The sequence below is a fragment of the Alosa sapidissima genome, chromosome 7 (genome assembly GCF_018492685.1).
Source record: "Alosa sapidissima isolate fAloSap1 chromosome 7, fAloSap1.pri, whole genome shotgun sequence".
NCBI lineage: Eukaryota > Metazoa > Chordata > Actinopteri > Clupeiformes > Clupeidae > Alosa > Alosa sapidissima.
The window spans coordinates 10,965,900-10,989,321 of NC_055963.1; the positions used below are offsets into that span (position 1 = coordinate 10,965,900).

General features: G+C 43.3%; 1 protein-coding gene across 2 annotated transcripts; it reads left to right on the forward strand.

Moving 5' to 3' along the window:
* Nucleotides 1-11,819: 11,819 nt before the first annotated feature.
* LOC121713147 (flocculation protein FLO11) lies at nucleotides 11,820-22,190 on the forward strand. 2 transcript variants are annotated; one of them, XM_042097510.1, is made up of 4 exons: nucleotides 11,820-12,092; nucleotides 15,781-16,174; nucleotides 16,770-17,367; nucleotides 17,908-22,190. In XM_042097510.1, the coding sequence occupies exons 2-4, from the start codon at nucleotides 16,051-16,053 to the stop codon at nucleotides 18,179-18,181; spliced, it is 996 nt and encodes a 331-aa protein (XP_041953444.1). In that variant the 5' UTR covers nucleotides 11,820-12,092; nucleotides 15,781-16,050; the 3' UTR covers nucleotides 18,182-22,190. The 2 variants fall into 2 exon arrangements, with proteins under 2 accessions (XP_041953444.1, XP_041953445.1); XM_042097511.1 differs by having other exon boundaries at nucleotides 17,911-22,190.
* Nucleotides 22,191-23,422: the final 1,232 nt, after the last annotated feature.

A 23,422-nucleotide genomic window follows, 5' to 3' on the forward strand; every position in this document is an offset into this window, starting at 1 on the left:
TACACAAAGGGTTTTGTATGTTGTATGAAGTAGTTTCATTTGTTAATTAATTCATTTCTTAATATGTAATCGACAATATATTTATCTGCCCGGTGTATCACCATTTGGTCAGTTTACATCAGAATTGTGTAATATATGGCTAATGTATCTTTACTTAGTTATCTATCACTGTGTTCTAAAGCATTACAGAGCTGTTTTTCTTTAATCCCACTTGTAACATAATCCATAATGAAAGAGAGTGACTCCTTATAGATAGTATACATTACAATGTTGTAAAGTAGTTATTTATCTCTGTGTGTTCACTTGTTCTGTCTCTGTGCTTGTAACATGTGTCACCAACATCCTGGCTGTGATTTAACACGGCTCTTACCTCCCTCAGCTTTTGCCCCTCGCTTGTGATATTCTACGCCGCAGGTCCAGTTTCTGTTTATCTAGGCGTCACTGTAGATATGAAGTTTAAAAAGCACTGTGCTGGTGGGGTGCCAGTGGCGTGCAGTGACTTGAGGGGTCGTCTTTGCTGTCAGCCATCTTAAGCCAGGCTGGATGAGACGCAACACCTGCTGCCTGGTCTTTGATGTCTGATCTTGTCCTCTGCATGTGCCACGCATAACATTAAACACTTGTCAGTCAGGGCATTGAGCTCTGAGTATTTGTTTATGGAGGGACTGAGCGAATGGCACGGTGCATGAACCGTCCACCTATGTCACAATGGGACATAAAGTTCATGCGTTGTCAGCTAGTAAAAACAACATTGTTGAAATAAATTATATAAATGTTTTATGAATGCCTATTCTTATGTTCCATAATCTCCCACGCCAGCAAGCCATACAAGCATGTCACACCACCATGTCTTTACACAGTGAAACTACATCCCTATAGAGAAGTGGTCCTAACTATACTGTTTGGTCTAAAAGTAAGATAAAACACAAGAACGACCTAGAATCATTGTGTAGGCTGCATTATTTTTTTTACACCAACATAAACACATAAACTGCTGGATACATGCAGTGTTTGGTTTTGTGATAATATCATTGTCATCATTCCATATATCCACCCTCCCCTCATGTTTCACAGGCCTAAAGTTGTATGCAGGAATATTCAAAGCTGTTGTATATCACCATCTACTGGTTTTCCAACTATAGTACATGCTTTGCCAGTTGCCACTAGATGCCAGTAGAGCTCAATATCTGGTAAGGATGATGTCAATATTGAAGGGCAATGCTTATTAGGTGCTGGTGTATGAAAACAAACAGTTTTGAGAAGAGTTGTTGTTCGTTAAAAATATAGATTATTTAATTTGGGGAGACATGATCACTACATATGAATTGTCGTTACTGTTTCAACAGGAAAAGTATTTGTGAAGTGTTTATATAGTGGACAGATTGCAACACACAGACAAACAGAGAGAGAGAGAGAGAGCGAGCAACTGTTAAATTGATGTCTTTCTTACATACATTAGAAGAAACATTCACAACAATGACAAATTAATTAATTGACCAACATTTTATCTGAAAGCCTTTTGTACTGCCGCCATTGCTATGTTTTTTGTGTTACTACAACTATTTATAACCCTTTGGACGCTTTGTTTTCCTTTCATGTCTCTCACATTGTTTCGACGGAAATGTAGACAGTGACGTGATCAACTCAACCTCAGCAGCTTGTTCACACCCAGAGGTGTGCCAGGCATCTCATTCACCAATAGCTCTTTATTCATCATGGCAATTAAAACAGAACAGACATGCCATGGCTTGTTGCATGCTAGGAATGCGAGCAGCAGGCTCTTGTGCCATGCTACCGTCTACATGACAAGGAGGACACACAAAAAAGGTCATTGGTGTTTTCGAACAGCCTATCACAGAACAAAGTTGGCCTGCCATTGCCATGGTGATTAGATGACACCATTGTTGATCTATAGCCTGGGTGTCTTCATACCCAAGCAGGTTATTTTCCCCTCTGGCTGCAGGCACTCAGGGCAATGTTTTGCCGTGTGGGTATTTGGCAGTTTGCCTTGGGCATGCCTTAGGCCAACCCGAACTTGTTCGGACATTTGTCATCGGAGACAGAGAACGTGTTGTAGCTGTGAAATTAGGGTGAGGAATTAGAGGAAAACAACCGAGACACGAACACAACAATGTTACAAGAGGACACACGTCGCAATGTGTCACAGTTTGACGCAAGTCAATAACCAGACTGTGTGCTTTGCATGTTTTAAACGGCCTTGTTGCAGGATGATGAAACATTGCATCACCCACTGACAGTGCAAGACAAGTACTATAGTGTCTGTCTGTAATACAAAATGACCCACGTTCGTCAAAGCAAACAAGGCAGCAGCACTAAAAGCAAAAAAATGCCATCACTTCGGCTGGAACATGAGGAAGGCACAGCCAGACTGTGGGTCAGAGTCTGACCGTGGTTTGAGTGTATATATGGCAGAGGGGGCAGTGATTGGGTGAAAGTTGACGCTCCTCACCTGGGTCAGAAAATGTCCCACTGGCAGTTTCAGATGTGAAAAATTGTCAGGTATTCACTGTGTCCTGACAGACTTGAGTTATCTGAGGCAGAGCTCTAATGTTTCACATCGCGGTGACGAGGGGAGAGGTCAAGTCGCCCCGTGGGACCTGATACGTCTAGCACCAGCTCAGCTGATCGGTATAACCGTCCTCTTTCACTGCATATGAGCAGGGCCTTTGCTACAGCACCAGCTCAGCTGATCGGTGTAACCATCCTCTTCCACTGCATATGAACAGGGCCTTTGCTACAGCATCTATGATCTCTCTACTATCTAACATAAATAGGGATTTTATGTGGTCTAATAATGGTCTGCCTGATGCAGCCGTCAGTTAATCTCGAGCATTAGTGGTCCACTGGTGTGTACTGATGGGCAGTGGCTCTATGATCATCAGTGGATGGATACCTCTGATATAAAGTGTTAATACACTTGTAATAGAACACTTGTGTAGTGGTATGAATAAAACGTCTGGCTACACAACTTAGACACTTGTCTTATTGAGCACCTGGGCAGCATCACAGCTAGGGGGAAGGGGGGGCAGAGTGCAGTGCACTTGTGCCAGCTAGACGGGAGCCCTTGGCTGAACCATCAGTAACTGGAGATGATAGACGGGTCGGGATATTTCAGGCCTTGGCATAGAAGGGTTATGCAATCTTAGGCCTGGGTTCGTCCCACGTGGCACTGAGCCCTCGACCTTTGAACTTTTGGGCTCACAATCCTTAAGCTCGTCACATTCCTCTCTCTCTCTCTCTCCCTCTCCCTCTCTCTCTCTGTCTGTGTCTGTCTCTGTCTGTCTCTCAGTCTTTCGCTCTCTCTCTCACTATCTATGTTTGTGGTTGTGTGTGTGTGTTTGTGTGTGTGTGTGTGTGTATGTGTGTGTGTGTGTATGTGTATGTGTGTGTGTGTGTTTGTGCGTGTGTACATAATTATATGTGCGCATAAAGTATCAGGAAGACAGAAGCACCAGATACATAGAGCAGAATAAAAGAATAGAAGGTATAGACCCTTTCAAGAGAGTTCCATTATCAGCATCATAATAGTTGCTGAAATCTCATCTTCTGTCCGTGCATCTGGTGATCACTTTGGGGAGCTAGGGCAAAAGGTTAGAGCCAGAGGAGGAACAGATAGCACGTATGAGAGAGAGAGAGTGGAGGAGAGAGAGAGAGTGAGAGGGAAGAGAGAGAGTGAGGGAGTGAGGGAGAAGGGGAAAAGAGAGAGAGGCGACAGAGTGAGTGTGAAAGGGGAGACAGAGAGGAAAAAGGGGGGAGGAGAGAAAAGAAAGAGGAGAGCGAGAGAGTGAGTGAGAGAGAGCAGCGCTCTCTCATCAACTAAGATGTCCTAATCCACCACAGGGATTAAAATAGCCCACTCGTTAAGTTTCATAACATTCCCCTGTGGAAGTGTGCAGCGTGGGCCTGGCTGGTGGAACATATCCCCCAGCGAGCACAGTCTGTCCCTGGGTCCCAGAAACATTGGCCGGCCAAAGCCAAGGACACCCTCACCGTGGCTGTTTGTGTTGGCCTTGTAGGGACACACACATAGAGGTCAGCCCCGGGTGGACATGGAAGAGGACCAAAGTTAGACTTGGACTCTAGTGCATTAGCAGGGTAGTGCTCTCAACTCAACTGAGCGGTCAGAAAATATTCCTAGTCTTTCTCTTGGCCACTTGTCCTGTGGTTTTCAGTGTCCACTTCCTTTTTCCTCTCCTTTGATCCCTACATCCTATTAATATTACACGCCCCCCTCTCTCTCTATCTCTTTATCTCTTTTTCTCTCTCTCTCTCTCTCTCTCTCTCTCTCTTGCTTTCTCTCTCTCCATCTCTCTGCTCCCTGCTGACATTATCTTTTCAATTTAGTTGAGACCTTAAGTCCCGCTGCGTCCCCTTGATCCTGATCTCTGCTGATCTCAGGCCTGTGTCCGCCGGGTGGGAGAGGGATCAGGCTCTGTGGCTGAGTGAAGCAGAGCCGAGCAGACAGACAAACAGACAGAGAGAGAGAGAGAGAAAGAGAGAGAGAGAGTGACACACACACACAGGAAATAGCAAGGCCTTAAAAGGGATGGAGACAAAGAGGAGCTGGAGTCTTACTATTATTATTATTATTGAAGTGCCCATGGGATGATGTCTGAACAATGGCTCCAGTTAACTCATTGCTGCCATGGCGTTGCCATAGTTCTCCAAATAATGTCCTGAACTGTGTGTACTGCATTGTACTTTGTGCATACCGGTATGCGCCAACAAAGATAAACTGGAACATTTCGACTTCCATAAATATACACAGAACTCTTTGTCCTCGTAATTTCACATATGACAAAAACACTGAGCTATGTGACAGTTTGGACAGGTTGTTTGCAAGGAAAGATGATGAAGATCAATGATATAAAAGGAAGTGAGAGTGTTTGGCAATTTTGTTTATGCTTGGGTAACATGAGTACAGATGTCCTGCAAGACAACATTATAAAAGAGCTCATAGTTGATAATGTTTTTTATGTTATATGCTATCTACTGTAGGCCTGTCTTTATATAGTCAAGTGCATCAAGTTCAGTTTAGATTAGCAGCACACTTGACTGCCTAGCGTGTTGGCATCTGTATGGAAGTCTGTCTTGCTAAAACTAGGTCTGAAAACACCACAACACCACAACTTTTTTTTTTTTGCTAATTTCGTTTTGGACACAACATCTGGGACGATAGGTCAATAGGGGCAGTTCAGTTCACAGGGTTTGTGAGGAACAGGCAGTCTTCTCCACAGGTCCACAGTCACAGAGTCTGGAATGACGTAACAGTTTCAAAAGCAGGGAGTCGAGGCTGACTCCGTGTCACAGTGCCCCAGTGCTGAAACATGTTTTTCTTCAGATAGACTAACAGAGGCCTAGGCTGTAGCTATGTGATAGTGTGGAGGAATAGACCAACTCTATTGACTAATCTGTCATGAGTAACCGTTTTATCATGACACCGCACCCTGTCAAGAGAGAGAGAGAGAGAGAGAGAGAGAGAGCAAGAGAGAGAGAGAGAGAGAGAGTGTGTGTGTGTGTGGGGGGGGGGGTATGGGTATGGTTGAGGAGGAGGAGGGACAACATCAGAATGAAAACAAACAGAAAAAAAGGAGAAAGGCCTATGTGAAAGTGAGAAAAAAATATCACTGGCAGAAATAATGACAAATACTGTAATAAAAAATAATTGTGAGTCTCCAGAGAGGAAATACATTCTGAATGTCTATCATAGCCAGACAGGAAACTATGCAGTATAGAGGGACTGTGAACATAACAATATCTTGCAGAATTTGGACCTCTTCCAAGGGCAATTACTTTCTGGGCATTTTTGTGGGTCTAAGTCAAAAATCTAACTTTGTGTGTGTCTGTATGACTGCACATTTGTTTGCATATTAATTCATGCTTTTTACTGGGTGTGGGTATGTTTATATTAGTGTTTGGTTGTGTTTATATGTCTCTTGCACACAACATATGTATAAATTCATGAGCTGGTTAAGGATGAAAAGGCATTAGGCTCTCGATATGAAGAATCCAGGATCAGTAAAGTAAAAATCCTCCCTGGTGCTTTGACTTTCCTGTCTGTATTTGGTAATCAGCACAACCCATACTGGGTAAAACGCTTGACGCAATTCTGTAATGACAGCAATAGCCTTTTCTCCTGAAAAATGTTTCTTCATGCACACTACCTGTTGGCTTGATCATTGCACACGTCCAGTGGATGCTCATACCTCTCTTGCCCATATGAAGATCAATTATGGGATGACTCTGATCAATAAATAAAACAACATACTAATGCTAAATTAATATATGTTTTTTGCTTAAGCAAAAGGCAGGATAACATAATGACAGCTGATGGATTTTTTTTTCATTTGATTTGATTTATTTTGGATTTGACAGACAACATAATGCAAAGGATAAGATGTTAAAGTGCAAACACGCACACACACACACACACACACACACACACACACACACACGCACATGCACGCACGCACACACACACACACACATACACACATAACAATGTGTTAATGAACCTGCAGATTAACAATTGCTATGGTTTTTGGAAAGAGAAGTTACAGAGTTATGAATAACTGTAAAACTTCCTTGCCATCTGACATTGAGGGTGTATTGGGCACTATAGCTGGGGTGTGGCATTGAAAAGTACAAAAAGTTGACCCCTCTGAAAGCATGGTAGTAAAGTTGGATGATGATGGTGCTAGATGACTACCATACAGGCCTGTGATATGGATAGTATTACATCGAAACGTTTGAAGAATGGCTATCAAAGGCTTTGTCCTCTGATTGCGATTTATTGGTTTCTTAGTTCATGGTGTCCTGCCAGACTATCACCTCTATATTGCTAGTACCTGTTACAAAGGACAAAGTTGAAAGGGCAAACTGAAAAGCATGGATCATTATAGGCCCATTGCCCTCTCCAGTTTTCCCTCTAAAGTAATGGAAATAATCCTGTGTATAAGGTTAGAAAGGCTTGTTTCTACCACAGATGATCCATTTGATTTAAAAAAGAAGGAAACATGGAACTGATATGTGCATTTATGCCTGAAAAGAAATGATTGTGAAATACAGGTGTCACAATTCCACTGTATTTATGGGTTTTACAGATGCATCTAAGGCTTTTGGATTAATCATGAGAGACTATTCTTGAAACTTGGTTGCGAGGTAGAGCCTGACTGGTAAATAAACGTGCCGATATTATCGGCTGATATTAGCTATATGTAAGGGATAATGTATATATACAGTATTTCCTTATATGGGAAAATAAGTCCCGACAGGGCCAACCAGGACCCCGACGCGCCAGCGGAGGGGTCTTGTTTCGCCCTGAAGGGACTTATTTTCCCATAATGACCGGCGTTCTATACATTATCCCGCTTATTATACGGCTACCTGCCAAAACGAAAAAATAAACACGATATGTCTCTTTACACTTATTTGTTACCGTTTCGTCGTGGCTTTTGCTGAGAAACAAATAGTTCGCAACACACGCTGAACTTGAATCAAACATTCTTTAGAACTCTGCTTTCCGTCTGCTTTAACTTTTAAATGAAGTTCCAATGGAAGAAGTGACCGGAATACTTGCGGAGTGATATGATCAGCAGCACAAAACTCGTTGCCATTGACAGCGGTAATTATATGTTTGCAGCGGTAATTACATGAATTTATTTTACCGTAGAACGTTGGGAAATCCCATTCAAGTCAATGGAGCGTTCTACTAGCATTGTGAAGATGGCTTACTATTTAAGTAAAATAAACAGAATTGGAAAACTGTGGCGAGATAATATATTTAATACTACTGTTATGGATGATTGATTGATTTATTGATTGAAATACAAGAATGATTCACTTTTATTCTTATTTTTTATTTTTATTATTATTATTAAATAAAGATTGAATTGCATTGAATTGAATTGAAGCCAGCAGGACTGTTCAGTATTGAACTGAAGCCAGCAGAACAGGTTCAGTAATGGGCTTGAGCGAAAAGATGGCCTGGAGTCCACAACTCCGGGAGTCACCGCACTTCTGCCTGCCTTTCTGCCCCGCCCCCACCTCTCTCTCTCTCTCTCTCTCTCTCTCTCTCATACCTAGAGCTTGTTATGTCATCCGTTTTCCCCCAAAGCCCCTCCATCCATCGCTTCCGGAGAGCTCCACTTGAGATGGTTATCTGCGAGATCGTACCTGTCCACCGGCAAATCCTTCTCTGTGTTTAGTGCAGAACCGGCCAGTCTCCGGGCTGTCACACGAGCCTCGGCGCTGAGGGCAAACAGAGGACACGCAAGGTGATAACAGCACCAGGAATATCGGTTGACTGTGCTGTTTACTTTTACAACACTGTTGTCTCTCTGAAACTGCCATCTGAAACTAGAAATCTTTTCTAATAGGAGTAGCTGTAACAACGTTATGTGACAGTTTCAACCAGAACACTCAGTTCACACCATCTAAAAATGGTAAACATGCTGACTAGATCGAGGCCACAGCCATCACCAGTGACATAATTGTGGTGTCAAAAATTGGCAACAGTGTAGAAGCCCTAACTCTGTGCCTGCCTGCCACCTGGCATTGGCGATAAACTCAGTTCCCCAGGATACATTGAGAGGCACTTTCTTAGCTCAAGGTGACAAGGCAAAGACACACACACACACACACACACACACACACACACACACACACACACATATACATATACAGGGAGAGACGGCCACACCTATCAGCTGATGGTTGCCGTGGGTTATGGCTGTCCCACAGAGCTTTGTGACCTTTCCCCTACTTTCTCAACCCCCCTCAGGTGCATGCTTAGAGAGCTGCAGGATTTTTTTCCTCTTTCTTCAATTTTCTTTCTATCTCTCTCTCTTCTGCCCTCTCTGTACTCTCTCTCTGTCTCTTCTGCCCTCTCTATACTGTCTCTCTTTCTCTTTCTCTCTGTCCAGCCAGCTGAGACATGCAAATCATCAAAAGCAGAGGCTTCAGAGGACAAAGAATATGAAGGAAGCAAAATGATTAGCAGTAGTGGTAACTAAAGGCTTGTGGGGATCCATTATTTTCTAGTGTTTAGCCTTGTTGTGATTTTGTCTCCTTCTCCCCGTAACTGTTGTCCAAGGAATTTTTTCCCTGGAGTTGAAAACACCTAATATAACGTCTGTGTGTTTTGTGCATTGTGGTATCTCACCCAGTCACCCATTCCCTGTGTACTGCTCTGTCATTAAAAATGATTAGCTTGTGGGTTTCCGTGACCAGGTCTGCGCTCGTAAAGGTGACACTCTGAGGAAAAGTAAACTGTAGACCTGTTGCCTTGTGTCGCTCACGGTAACCTTATAGGCCTCATGTCACCCCTCGAGTGACTCATTGACATGTATTGCATTCCGTCCACAGCCCAGGCTATCGGGCTCAGCTTAATCATCTGACATTTACACATAAGGCAGGCAAGGTTTGGCGAGACAGACAGATAGGATGGGAGGAACAAGCCAAACTCGTTTTTTTTGTTTTTGTCAGTTAATGACAAGAACTGACTGGCATACACATACAGGTACAGTACACAGACAGAGACAGACAGACAGACAGACACACACACACACACACAAACACACACACACACACACACACAATATGCAGATCAGCAGGTGTAAACAGATAGATATTGAGGGCACTCTCTCGCCGTGAATCACTTGCATCAGCAGGACACGTTTAAAGACGTGGCACGGGTCAAACCAGCTCTCAGCTGCTGAAGGGCACATTAGCTCTGACTCAAAGCTGGGCACAGGGCACACGCACAGCACTCACTGTACCACAGCATAGCTACAGAATCTCATCTGAATGGATCAATACATGAACGTAAACATTTACACCAAGTGATTCACGAGTGGTACACTATAAATGCCAGGCAGCATTTGTTTGTTTATATTGTGGAGTTGGTGTTTGTCATCTTTTGAATTACATCACAAATGGCTGGCAGCATTTGCTTGTTGTATGCATACTGTGAACTTAGTTTTTATTTGTGGTTTCTTTGCTGGTGTTGCTGCTGCTGTTGCTGCTGTTGTTGCCCCTCCCTCTGTCGAGTCTGACTCAGGCAGGCATGGCATGATCAGGCCTGGTTGGCCAGCGCTGTATCCTTGAGTAATAGGCTTTAGCCTGCTACTAACTGGACCATAAGCCCTTCTTTCTCTAGCAAGGTCCTCTGTGTGTGTGTGTGTGTGTGTGTGCCTGCATGTGTGTGTGTGTGTGTGTGTTTATCTATGTGCATGTGATCCTTTTTTTTGCATGTGTATTTGTTTATGTGCATGTGATCCTTTTCTTTTCCAGGGGTGTGCGTGAACACTACTACGATTAGTGTTGCTGGTTAATGGTGTTATGGTCACTTTCATGGCAAAGACTTCCATGAGCCTTTGAGTTGGAGTGCATATGTATGAAGTGGTGAAATAGTGATCTGTTGCAATCTAGATGTACATGATGTATGATGTATGTATTATTTGATGTGTTTTCGACAAAAACAATTATGTAACTGAAGGCATTATAAAAACAATGTTTCTCAATACATTTGCACACTTTTTGTACATTTGTGTGTTCCAAATCTCCATTGCATTATAACAACTATAAACTAATAACATCTCAAATTTAAAAAATCAGATGATGATTAAATGGAACCAGAGAATCTCTCAAGACTTATTCATCTTACAGCTTCTTTATGTCAACAACAGCTACATTGTATACCTCTTAATAAAAACTGGTTAAGGGAAATAATCAAATCCATGTGAGGTCAAGGGTTTTGTTTTCAGTGACAGCCAATGACACACCAAATCATACCCCAGAGAAACACAGAGGAAATGTTGTGAAGGGACTTCATCATAGTTCACTTGCTGAGCCTGAACTATAGACAGCTAAACACACTCTGTAAAAATAGGAGCAAAGAAGGGGTTATGGACACAGTACAGTGTTTGTTGTGACCGAAGGCAACCACGATTGCTTTTAAAAAGCTCCAAATCCTATTGGATGATCAAATGCTGCATTCACATTTGACGAAGTCCCATTGGCTATTTTCTTGTCAACGGACACAAGCCCCTTCTGGACAAGCGAGAGTGGGGGGACAGAGATAAAAAAAAGAGGGAGGGGTCTGGCAATGTTTACAAATTGGATTTAAAGTGACAGTGAGTACAGTTTATGTTCTGTTTCCACTGCACTGTTAGTAGGCCTAATATTATAAACGTCACTTGCATGACTTGCCTGTCAGACAATCCTGGGCAAATATGTTGTGCTCTCTAAATCTTAGCACCTTTTAAAATGTTTTGTTCTTTAGTTGACGGTTGTATGCACATATTGTAAGACAAGACTGTACGAATAGGACTTGGACCAGCTGAGTGGAAGTGGTTGAAGTTGAGCCAGATGTGTGTTACCATCTCTTAATTAGCTAAGAAAATCTATTAGTAAATTTTTTCAAGGCCCTTTATAGCCTATACGCAGGTCATTGTAAAGGAATGCTGAGGGTGCACTGATGAACACAAATTGGTTGTTCAGACCTTGTTTACTTATCTGTAGGCTACAGAGTGTTTGTCACTTGTGACATGATGCTTGATGTGATGGCAACTTAAGTGACAAAACTTAAGAGATAAAACACTCTGTAACATGATATCACGGATGGGAAAAGTACAGTAGAAAGGACTCTGCATCACAGGTTGACGACATACTCCCCCACCCCCATCTTTAAAGTCCAGCTTGACGCTTGTGTAATATTCTGATTGGCTGGAAGGCTCAAGGAGGCGTGGGCATGGGCGTTGCTAGGAGTATTGTGATCTCACAATCAGCTGTTTTGTACGTTCTATATTCTGATCCGAGGATCAGCTGGGTGCAGCAATAACATTAGGAAATATCTGCAGAAACTCGTTTTTAAAGGCAGATATTGTAATCTTAAACAGTGTAAACGCAATTTTACACGTTGCACTTCTTCTAAGAAGAATATCTTTTTATTTTATTATAGTGTTATAACTACCTCATATTAAGATACCTAAAGCTATGCTTTAAGAATTTACTGTCATTTTTACTGTTTGCTCATCACGTTTACAACTTGAATAATACTGCAAAGGCAGGTAAGCAATACCAACACTGATGCAGAATTATTGCAGAATTGGGGTAGTGTAATCTTAAGTCTTTGTGCGCGATGGAAAATAGTTACCACTAGTCATTGCTTCGATGACTGACATCGGGAGTCGTATTATTTCAAATGCCTACTTGACGTTGACGTTAAGCCAGTACCAGTAAAATGTAATTGCTCGCAGATTAAAATGGGCTGTCTACATTGCATAAACCTTGTTGTGTTTCAAATGACAAGACGCTAGCGACAGCAGCTAAGCTAGCATTTTGTTCTGTTGTCGACATTCCTTTTATAGGTCATCATTATGTTTCGAATGCCTTGGTTGTGCAGAGCGGAGGGTTTTCATGGTGCATAGAAAATATGATTTATTCTTGCATGATTTCACGCATTCATGACAAGTATTTCACGACAATATGTGACAAATGTGAAGTAATATATCTGTCCGAAGATGTCACAGCATATAATTTGGTCTCTTCACACGGACACAAACGTATTGACAGAAAATGAACATACGTCGATTTTTTATGCTCTACACTGATGTATTTATGGTTGTGGGGTAGATATGGATGTGTGGACATATCGATTGCAATATGGTAGGCTACAGCTGATTCAGACTGTCATTGCTATGACCCCTTGGTCCTAAACAGGGTTCAGCTGACAGCCAATTATGATTGAACTTCACTCATTCGCAAAAACCTTCTTTATATTATTCAGAGTGTAACCTGTATATTTTACCAAATGTAAACAAAGCCTAGTCCGTCGAAATTGCTGCTCCAGAGGACTGCAGTTGTCTGTTTGGACGGCTATAGCCTAATTATAAAAAGCCTCTTAACATTTATGCAGTGTTTTGTTGATCTGGGAGCTAAAATAGGCCTAGAACCGTTTCAGTTGTCTAGTCGCTTGTTGTCATTTGACGAAAATCGTTACATAGTCCCTTTTACATTTCTTTTTCCGTCTATGCTTTTTTTCCCCCGTCCGCTGGGTCGGAGGGGTTGGACCAGCAACATCAGTGACGTCAGTAATACTCAAAGCATAGCTCTTGTTATGCCTACAAGGCCCAACCCACTGCATATTTTACATGACCTGCCTGCCTACTTTGACTGTGGCCTATTAGCCTAGCAGATGCGCCTTGATAGTTTATTATTTTTTTGTAAATTATTTGGAAGATTGACAGGTGGTGTCGATATAATTTGACAATAGCAGAAATAAAACACTAGCCTACTCTGTTATGATTTGTTATGATGATGAACAGGCCAAATAGGGCTTCACTTATAAAGCATTTGCACACACATCACCTTTTACACTGACTGTCATAGTGGCTTGTGATTTAGCCTACATGGGCTATATTATTTTACCTGTGGGGGCGTTATTACACCACCCAGAAATGCAAAGCTTCCATTCACTGAATGATTGGTGTTATTCAGAGTACAACAGTACATTTTAAAGTGGCCTAAAATACAGCAAATCCAACAAAACTAGTCTCCCTGTTTCTTCTGTCTTACCACAAACCACTGTGAAACATTTGCATTGAAGCTACTTCATTGGCCCTTACTCAGCCACTTGACCTTTGTAAATATGCATGCCACTGAAGGTATTCAATGACAGTATTGTTGAGTGCTCATGAAGAGTGCTCAGTTTGTGTCCATAAACAGTAGGTTTTATTTATATACTCATAGAGATAACAGCAGGAGCTGCACGACAGGCTGATAACACTTGCTAGGTTGAGAGCCTAGTGCTCTTTGAAGCAGGCAATGCTTGAAATGTATTTCCTGTCACGCATCAGTGTGTGGACATGCATTCCTCTGTTAGTCTGATTGTTGAGTGTGAACTTGGTGAAATACATGGACATTTAACATCCACTGAACCCACTGTTGTCATGGTGCCCTACTTTCCATGATTGCACCATTTTATTTTGCTTAAACATAGAAAGCTCATTCAGATGAGGAATATTTTTTGTTTGACTGCTGGTGCATCTGCAATAGTCTCCTGAGAATGCAACTATTTACCAGCTGCTGCAAGAAGATCCACCCCTCTCCCTGCCTCTCTCTCTCTCTCCAGACTTTTTTAATCTATCAAAGAGGCAACATGAAGTGTAGAGCTCTCCTCTTGGGTGATCCTTTCATGATGGCAGATTTCAAACCTCATGATTCCACATGGGAGGGGGCGAGAGAGAGTGGGGAGGACAGTGTTCTCTCATGCACATCCCAGGAATGAAAACAAATGAGTCTTCCTGTTGGCTGTGTTTAGAAAAGAGCCTCTTCACCCATCCAGGGCACTGCATCTTATTTTCACCTTCTTAGGCTTTCTCCCCCCACCCTCCATCTGTTCATCTCTGATCTATCATTCTCCATCTTCTCCCACCTTAGTCACATTCTCCACAGCATTTACTTCCCCATGCGTCTGTCTACAGATGCCTGTCAAGTGTATGTCAGCTCACTTGTATGCTACAGCCTCCTAACACATGCTTCATTGTAAGGACATGGCTTGTATGGTTGTAAAGAAGCTATAGGCATATACATCAGCGTGACGGCTAATCCACTTGTAATATATAGGGGGGATGGGCGACTCTGCAGTGGATGCAGCAGGGTTTGTGTTTCCCGAGCGGATGATGATGCATTATTCAGGGTCACTGGGACTGGGGGGTTCCAATGGGTCTGCCACCTGGACCTCAGTGCCATTCACTGACACCAAACTGGCCTAGTGCTGACCACTGGCATTCTCAGTAGTTCTTCTTATGCGATTTGGATCTGAAATATCCGGTGTGGATACACTAAAAATCTAGCAAGTTATACCCGCGCTCCAAAAAACATAAAGTAAGAAAAGAAAGCACTGAAGACTGTGGAAATATAAGGAGAGGATAACTACGACTTTTTAAAAGGGGGTAGGGGTCTCTGCGTGTCCCCATTTCCTCCCCCGAACGGGCCAGAGGCTTCACTCAGCAGATGGGATCTGGACAATGGTCCAGCAGGGTGGTTTAAAGCAAGTGTCCTGCAGTCTGCCCAGACATTTTTTTAATGGATATCAACAATGTCATTAGAATCAGGGATTTTCAGAGAAAGAGGGAAAATGAGCAGCACAAAGGTCTCTCTGTGAGAATGGTATTGTGAGACATTTTCACTTGGTGGTTAATCCACAGCTGCCTAGGTTGAATCTCGCACCCATGATCACATCCCATCTGAAATTAAACTGACACTTTGCTCCCTTATGACCTTGACTGCGACCCCATGTTTCATTGCCCACAGTACACCCAGTGCATTCCCTGCCTAATGCAGTTCAATGCTTTGAATGGTAGATGCATCGTTAATAATATAAGAGGCCATCTGTCAACTAATGTTTATTTCCTTTTTGTCTGGACCCATTTTGCACCAGACTTTCTAATTTTCACAATACTCCTCTTCTGTGGAAACTCAGGGACTGTGGAATATTGCACCCGTCAGGGTTTTTGTAGAAGAAGCTCTGAAGTAGAAATGTTCTGCATGCTCAGCTTCTTTGCAATACATTTGAACCAGAATCTGTAACATAATTTTTCAAAAGTAACAAATTAATCAAACATGATTCAGTACAAAGGGCGAGTGAGCACTATATAAATATGTTGCATGCAAACCTGGATCTGACTGTTTCAACTGTGTTGTTCATTAACAAAGTGTTTCTTCTTGTCTTTCTTTTCTGATTTTCTCTTGTAGGCCTTTGCATCGATACCAAGTAAAACCTTAAACTAACACTCTGAAAATCCTTTGCCCATTTGGGAATCTTGTGTCAACAAGGGCTTGAATCAAGAGGCCAACGCAGCATTTTCACAGCTTCTGTCGTTATTTGACCTTCAACCTGTTAACCTAAAAACTTGAGAAAAATAATAATAAAAAAAGAAAACAAAAAATAAAAAGGCAGCTTTCTCTCAGGATCGTGTCCACGTCGACCCCCTTCACCACTTTGCTGCCCCCTACTGGACGGTGATGTTCCAGCGGCTCAGCAGCCTGTTCTTTGGAGAGGTAGAAGATGTGTCTGCCGAACTCAAGGGACCCAACCCATGTGTGAGCGACGCTGATGAGGAGGGATGGCTTATGGTCAGCCTGCCAGGTGAGTGCTCTCTGGGTAGGTTCCCACCTGGGCGTGGGGGGCGGGGGGGGTAATGTGATGTTGGTTTGCCTCTATGGAGGGTGTCTGCGTGGGGGGACAGAGTGTGATTGCAACTGTGTGCTGAGTGGACCCCCAAAAAGTATAAGTCCTGTGATGTGAATGTGAGAGGAATATGCTGTGGTACTGAATGGGCTAGAAGGAGAAACAGTCAGAGGTTGTTCTTGTTCTTTCTTTTTTTGGTAAAAAAATGGAAAGGTAACAGCAAAACAACCATCTAATAATGGTATTCCTATTTTCTATGTTTTGTACTGTTTCCTTACCTTCCTTTACCCCCCTCCTTACCCTTAATTTGGCTTAACTCCCCTTACTCCGGTGCATGCGTATGTGTGTGTGTGTGTGTGTGTGTGTGTGTGTGTGTGTTTGCTCACATCTGGCTACCCCACACTGCATGGCTTCTTGTAATGCTGTACCTCTTTGCCCCGTGTTCCCAACCATTCTTCCATCACATTCCTTGTGTGCCTTCACCTCACAACCCCCCCCCCCACCACCCCCCCCAAAAAAAACCCTCGGCTTCCTCAACCGCCCTGTCCTTTAGAGAATAACGACCGCTTGATGCTGGGGGAGGGCGGAGCCGAGGCGCCCTCGATAGCACAGTCCCTGCCCGACAGTGAGTGTCCGAGGGCCGGGTCGGAGCATGACCCCATGACCCCCCTCCCCGCTCCCTGCGGCCCGTCCCACCTGCCTAGCGGCGGTCGCCGCAGGACTAAGGCTAGCAGGGCACGAGTGGCGGCCCTTCCCTCCCCTCTCCAATCAACCCCCGCCGCCACCGCCTCCTCCTCTCCTTCCTCTTCCTCCTCTCCCATTTGCCATGCCCCCTCCTCCTCCTCGGGCGGGTTAGTAGGTGTGCGTGGTGCGCTGCCCAGCCCTGCCCCCCGCCCCCGTGGCTCTGCGCCCGTGTCGCCTGGCTCCTGGAGCGACTGCAGCGGCGGCAGCAGTGGTGGGCTGGAGCGCTGCGGTATGGACGAGAGCTGGTTTGTCACCCCTCCCCCCTGTTTCACTGCAGAGGGAGCCGCAGCCGAGGCTAGCCCCATGGAGGACCTGCTCATCGAGCACCCCAGCATGTCCGTCTACGTCTCCCCCGGCAACCTGTCCATGGTGGATGAGAGCTCCGCCAGCCTGGCAGGCAGCGTCAGGTGAGGCCCTGTCTGACATTACACACTATGTTCTTTTTGTGTTATCAGATGTTCCTATCTAGAGCAACTTAACAGTGAACCAATTACACAGGGATAGTCCTCTTGGAGCAACTCGTTCGATGAACAGGGGTCGATAGGTCAGTTCCTGTGGCTTAGTTGGTAGTCGTAAGGTGGTAACACCAAAGGTCATTATGGTACATAATTTGTCAGTCGAAAGATGTTTTTATCCATCCAGAGTGACTATCAGTGACTGGGACAAGGATAGGGTCCCCCTGGAGCAATTTGGGGTTAGGTGCACAATGGTGGCAGTCCCTGGGATGAAACTCCTAGGATGAACATGGTCAAATAGTTGAGTTCCTGTTGCTCAAAAGTAGTGTAATGTGATAACAACACCCAGGTCAGAAGTAGAAACCAAAAGCTGAATGGTCCTTTTGAAGTGCACAGTTTCCTCTCTTTCTTCAGTCTGGCAACATGCTGCATTTACGGTGTTTTGTTTTTGACTGAAACCCCTGTCCCTCCTGTCTCTTATCCCCACCCCAGCAGGATGGCGGAGTCGGCTTCAGCAGCTCTCCCTGCCCCCCGGACCAATCTGCCCCCGAGGGTGACTCGAGGGGCGGCTGCCCAGGCCGGCGCCCTGGCCAAGGTGAGCCAGGTGTCACGCGTGCAACGCTCCAAGGCCCGCGTGGAGCGCCGCCAGCTGGCCCGCAACCGCGTCCAGCGCCAGAACCGCACCCGCGAGCAGTTGCCCCGCCACGCCACCCACGCCCGCAAGAGCTTCCTGCACCAGCCATGCCAGCGCAACATCTGCCACTAAGGGGGGGCAGGGGGGGGCAGCTGTCGATGTCGGGGCACCCCCCCTCAGCACAGCGGAGGAGTGGAGCCGCTTACTCAGAGGGCATTATCACCCCCCTCCTGCTCCTCCGCCTCACCCTAGATCCTTTACCCCTTAGCCCATAGATAGCCTACATACCCACTCATTCACTGGTAGAGCCTGCACATAGTCCCTGTCCTATAGGTATAATCTTTATTATGTATCGTCGGTGTTGTTTCAAGATGAATTTGTGTGAGCAGTAGCCGTTACCGTCCACATAAGACGTAACATGGTATCGAGCAGCCCCCCCCCCTTCAAGTTTCACAGTTTTTACTTTTTTATTTTTGCTCCCATCACACCATGCTGTGGGATAGTTGTTAAGCCTCCTCAATGCTCTTAATGATGTCAAAAGCAAGCTTCGCCCATCTTTGCTCAGTTTCTCACACACCCTAAGTAGTCTGGCTGCAGGCCTACTGAAACGAGAGTTGCTAAAGGATACAAAAGAAGAACAAATGTTTTAGATGCACTGTCTCTTTATTCTACATAAGACAGCCTTCTTGCTGAGCATACTCATGCAAGGTCAACATAATCACTCATCATGCATTTCTCATAGGTGACATGTAGTTACGTTAATGCATATATTCACCTAAAGATATGGAATTAAACCTATGATATTGGTATTGATGTCACCATGTAACATCTGACCAACAGAGAAGCATGTGAAGACCATTCAGCGTTAGACAGAAAGGGAGTGTGGATGGGCAAAAGTTCTCCATGGGAAATCTCACATCCTTTATTTGCTTTTTAAATGTTTGATTTGGAACGTTGAGGTCTCCATTTTACTTATTCGTTTCACAATTTAACCTCAATTATGGGCTGAGGATACCAAGGTGATGTGTGGTTAAAAGGCTGACCAACTCCTCGAGGAATGTCATGCACATATCGTATTTCACAGATGACATGGTATGACATGGCCAAGAATCTTATTTTATTAAAATGTCGTAACTTGTGCAAAGACAGAGGAAGGGTCAGTTCTTATAGCCAACTCACAGAGAGGGCAAAAAGCATGTAGAGGAGGGTGAGAGGGGGGAATGAAACAGACTAAAGATGTCTCAAAAATGTTAGGTGGTCGAATAGGGGGGAAAAGAGTTGAGGGGGAGTTATGACAGGTATTGGTAAGTCATGTAGCCTGTCTTTATGCAGTGGATGGCTTAAATGCTATTCTCACTCTCGCACACATTCTCATCAGCACAATAGCAGAATGTCACTTGCAAGAGGCAGTGCCATAACACAAAGGGGACTTATCCTTACAATACAAATTTTCATTAAATGTATGGAATTGCAATGTCCTCAGTGTTAAGATATCATTCACCTAAAGAGTACATAGTTAATAGCCAGATGCTGCGACAGGTTACAGGGTGTGGTGGAGATGTGATGGTCAGGAATGGTATTGAGGGTGACACTTTATTTTGTTTGATTTAATTTGACATCTTATCATTTGTTGGCTATAGAGCCTTTAAACCATGGATACTTGTGCCCATCCTGCCCTCTAGCTGTTGAAACGTGCATGTGCAGTGCAGACAGGCTCTTCCTTTGTTGAAACAGAGATCCCGGTGCATTCTGCTTTTATATGGAGAAAACTCCCCTGCTCAACACCTACAGTCTGGCTCGGCCCAAAGAGTTACTTGTCTGTATTTGTCTGCATAGAAAAACAAACACTTAAAAATCAAGAGAACTGAGGTTGTATCTTTTAAGACAATGTTTTGAACAATATAGTAACGGCATTACTATTCCTGAGAAAAAAAAACATCTTTTGTCTTGACTGAAGACATTGGAATTGTATGCTTGTGTTCATGTTTATCCATGCATTACCTTGATGTTACAGCTGAACTGTGGCGGCCTTACAGTTTTTGCGTGTGTTTGCGTGTAGCTACACTCCGGCCGGTCTCTATGCTAGTCAGTGGGGGTTGCAGGGTGTATGGGTGCATTATGGGTAAAGAGGTCAACCTCTCCATAGAAACCCATTCCGACTGATGTCATTTCCTCTCCGCCGTCCATCAGTGTTATGTATCCCGCCTCTTTCTCTCCCTGTGGCCCTACTTAGCAGGCTCTATGTATCAGTGTCCACCAACGTGTGAGCTACCGTTCATGTACGTTTAATAACTATTAGACTAATAATAATGGTGCTGAAGTATATGAATATATATACTAAAAACTTTGTAAATTATTCAAGACTTGGATGTAAGTTTGCAACAATTTTATGGTGAGTCAAACATTTTAGGTGTGTGTTGCGTGCTGAATGTGTTTGTGTTTTGTATGGGCTGTTAAGACCTATGAGTGAGAGAAGGTATGCTGAAATGCACGACTTAAAAAAAAAAAAGTTAAGCTATAGTAATTTATTTTTCACGTTAATGTAAATAATTAACTGCATCATACAGTTTAATGTCATTGCTTTCTTTGTTCTGACTGCTCACATTTTCCATGATTTGTCACCGAAGTATGTCACAAAATTTGTAATTCAAGCCTTCTTGGTGCAGACCAGATGTGTTCATTCTGGCATTATATACTTAATCCGAAGTGTGGTATGAAGTTACTCAAAATCCTCCTACATTTTTCTTTTCAATTTTATTTTCAGACATATTAGCTTTTGGGTTGGTACATGTCTCTTGATGCGACAACACCTCTTGAGTGGGCAAAGTTTGGTTGCTATACGATTTATTTTGTTAAGTTACTTTTTAAGATTGTGTGCATGATAGACTCTGTTTGCTTTATCTCTCTCTCTCTCTCCATCTCTCTGTCTTTTTAATCACTTGCTTACAGTTTCCTCTCTTTTAACAGTCAACCTGTAAACGCTCAATGTTGTATCAGAAAAAAAAACGATGAACTTCAAATATTAATATAAATTTATATATATATATATATATATTTGCCCATTTATTTGATTGACTGTGTGTATTTTTAAATTTGGTTGTATGGAGTATATTATGTGTGGGACTCTGCGACTCAGTGGATCCCATTGGAATGTAATCAAGTGATCATCCAATCCTATCCTTGTGGGAGAACACAGCAGTGGATCGCTTTAGTCCTGTGATTGAGTGATCATCATCCCCATCCTATTGACATATTGGCTTCTGGGGGTCCTAATTTTGACTAGGGTGCAAGTCAGGGTGCAGAAAATGCATCTCTGGGAACTTTATACCACTACATAATGTCATAATGTGTGCCACTGAATCTCCAATCCCCAGATAAGGGGAGGGTCGCTGAGATCTACTGGATTCAATGGGATCCACAGCAGTGTTGTCTCTCCTGCTTGGTCCGCTCCCCTTACTTGTGACTATGTCCCTTATTGTTTGTGTCAAGAGTTTAAGAGATGTGTGAGCTGTATCCAGGGGCCCCTGACAGACCAGGATAGGGTTGAGGGACTGTAGAAAGTGTGTGTGTTTGTGCGTATGTGTGTGTAGCCAACGTTAAATGAAAAAAAAAAAAAAATAGGGAGACAAGGGTTAGATATTGATTTTAAAGTATATGCTTCCATGAACCATAAAAAAATATTTTAAAAAGCAACAAAACCATATAAAAATATACATGCTTGCATTATCCCATGCTGTTATTAGGACAGTTGTTCACCGTATGTAATGTAAAAAAAGGGGTAGAATATCAAAGGGGACTTTTGTTTTTGTTGTTTCATTTGCTCTGAGATGATGGCAGCTTTTGAAATGGGAGTGTTACCTGTTTCAAAATGTACCCCCTCCTCAAAAACACCCCCAAAAAAGTACTTATGGAGTTATACAAAAAAGTGATTGGTGTATCTGATATCTATGGTGATTGTGCCTTTCACTACTCTGCATGGTTTTTGTGATGTGCTGACTTTCCATCCCCGATATGGGCTGAGCCCATGAGCAGTAGAAAGACCTATGCAAACTATACTAGTGGGGTTCCAGCGTCCATTCAGAAATGCAGGTATCGGACACACAAAAAAAACAACAAACAAAACAATAAACTCTCAGGTTGACACCTGAATCTTGACTCATTATTTGTGGGAGTGTGACAGTAGTGTGTGTGTGTGTGTGTGTGTGGGGGGGGGGGGGGGGGGGGGGGTATTGTTTTGTGTGCCCCAAGGGGTATGGTCAGAAGGTTGGGTGGAGACTATTGTGTGTACATTCCAAATAGGCCTACTGCTGTAATAGCATTAGCTATAGTTATAATAGTACTTGTGTATAGGATGTTACATACTTCTTGCGTTGTTTTTTCTTCACCGTGGGATAGAGAGAAATACAATTTCAATTCCTCTGCATGTCTAGTATATGTGAAGAAATTGACAATAAAACTGACTTTGACTGACCCACTGTTAGCCTTGCTTAGCATAGTTCATCGAGGTGGTCAGAACCAACTAGCTTATAGCTCCCAAAAGTGACAAAAAAACTCCCAACATGTTCCTATTTACTATTATTTCTATGTTGTGACATAGTATGATTACAATGTGTAACCTACAAATACCAATGTAAAATAAGACAGCAATCACTCCGCCCGAAGTACCCAAAATACCCGACTATGCGTCGGCATGGCCTCAGTTTGTTCTGGATGGCTCTCGGTGGAGAGCATAATGGGCAACACTAGCCTGGGTGAACCCAGATGAACCTGTTAGCAAATTTAAACTTTGGTCAACAAAAAATATGTTTGCTGTACTTCTGAAACAATTTGGTAAGACTTGCACAAGTGTAATTTCACTTCTGGTTAATCAAATAATTGTATTTGTATATTAAAGCTATGCAGATGACACCCACCTTTACTTGGGTGGCTCTGCCACCAAATCACTATGGTCTTCTTGAATCTCTGTCAGTGTATTTACCAAATCAACAACTGGAAAATTTTCTTCAGCTGAACAAAGATTTAGGGTTGCCACTCTCCTTGACACAAAAGGATTCAAATCAAAGGATACTGTTAAAAATCTTGATGTATTAATTGACAGTGATCTAAATTTCAACAGCCACATGAAAGCAATAATTAATTCAGCTTTTTACCACTTTAAAAATATTGCCAACCTTATAGGGCTGATGTCAAAACATGATTTAGAAAAAATCATTCATGCCTTTATCCCCAGCAAGGTTGATTACTGCAATGGGCTTTTCACAGGCCCTCCTAAAAAGACTACCAAACAGCTTCAGGTGATACAAAACGCAGCAGCTAGGGTTCTCACGAAAACTCCAATTCTTAAGTCCCTGCACTGGCTTCCAGTAAGTCACA

Coding starts and splice junctions, on each gene's coding strand:
- LOC121713147 (XM_042097510.1), top strand. CDS start 16,051: ATGTTCCAGCGGCTCAGCAGCCTGTTCTTTGGAGAGGTAGAAGATGTG. Junction 16,175..16,769: donor GCTTATGGTCAGCCTGCCAG/GTGAGTGCTCTC, acceptor CCTGTCCTTTAG/AGAATAACGACCGCTTGATG. Junction 17,368..17,907: donor AGCCTGGCAGGCAGCGTCAG/GTGAGGCCCTGT, acceptor TCCCCACCCCAG/CAGGATGGCGGAGTCGGCTT.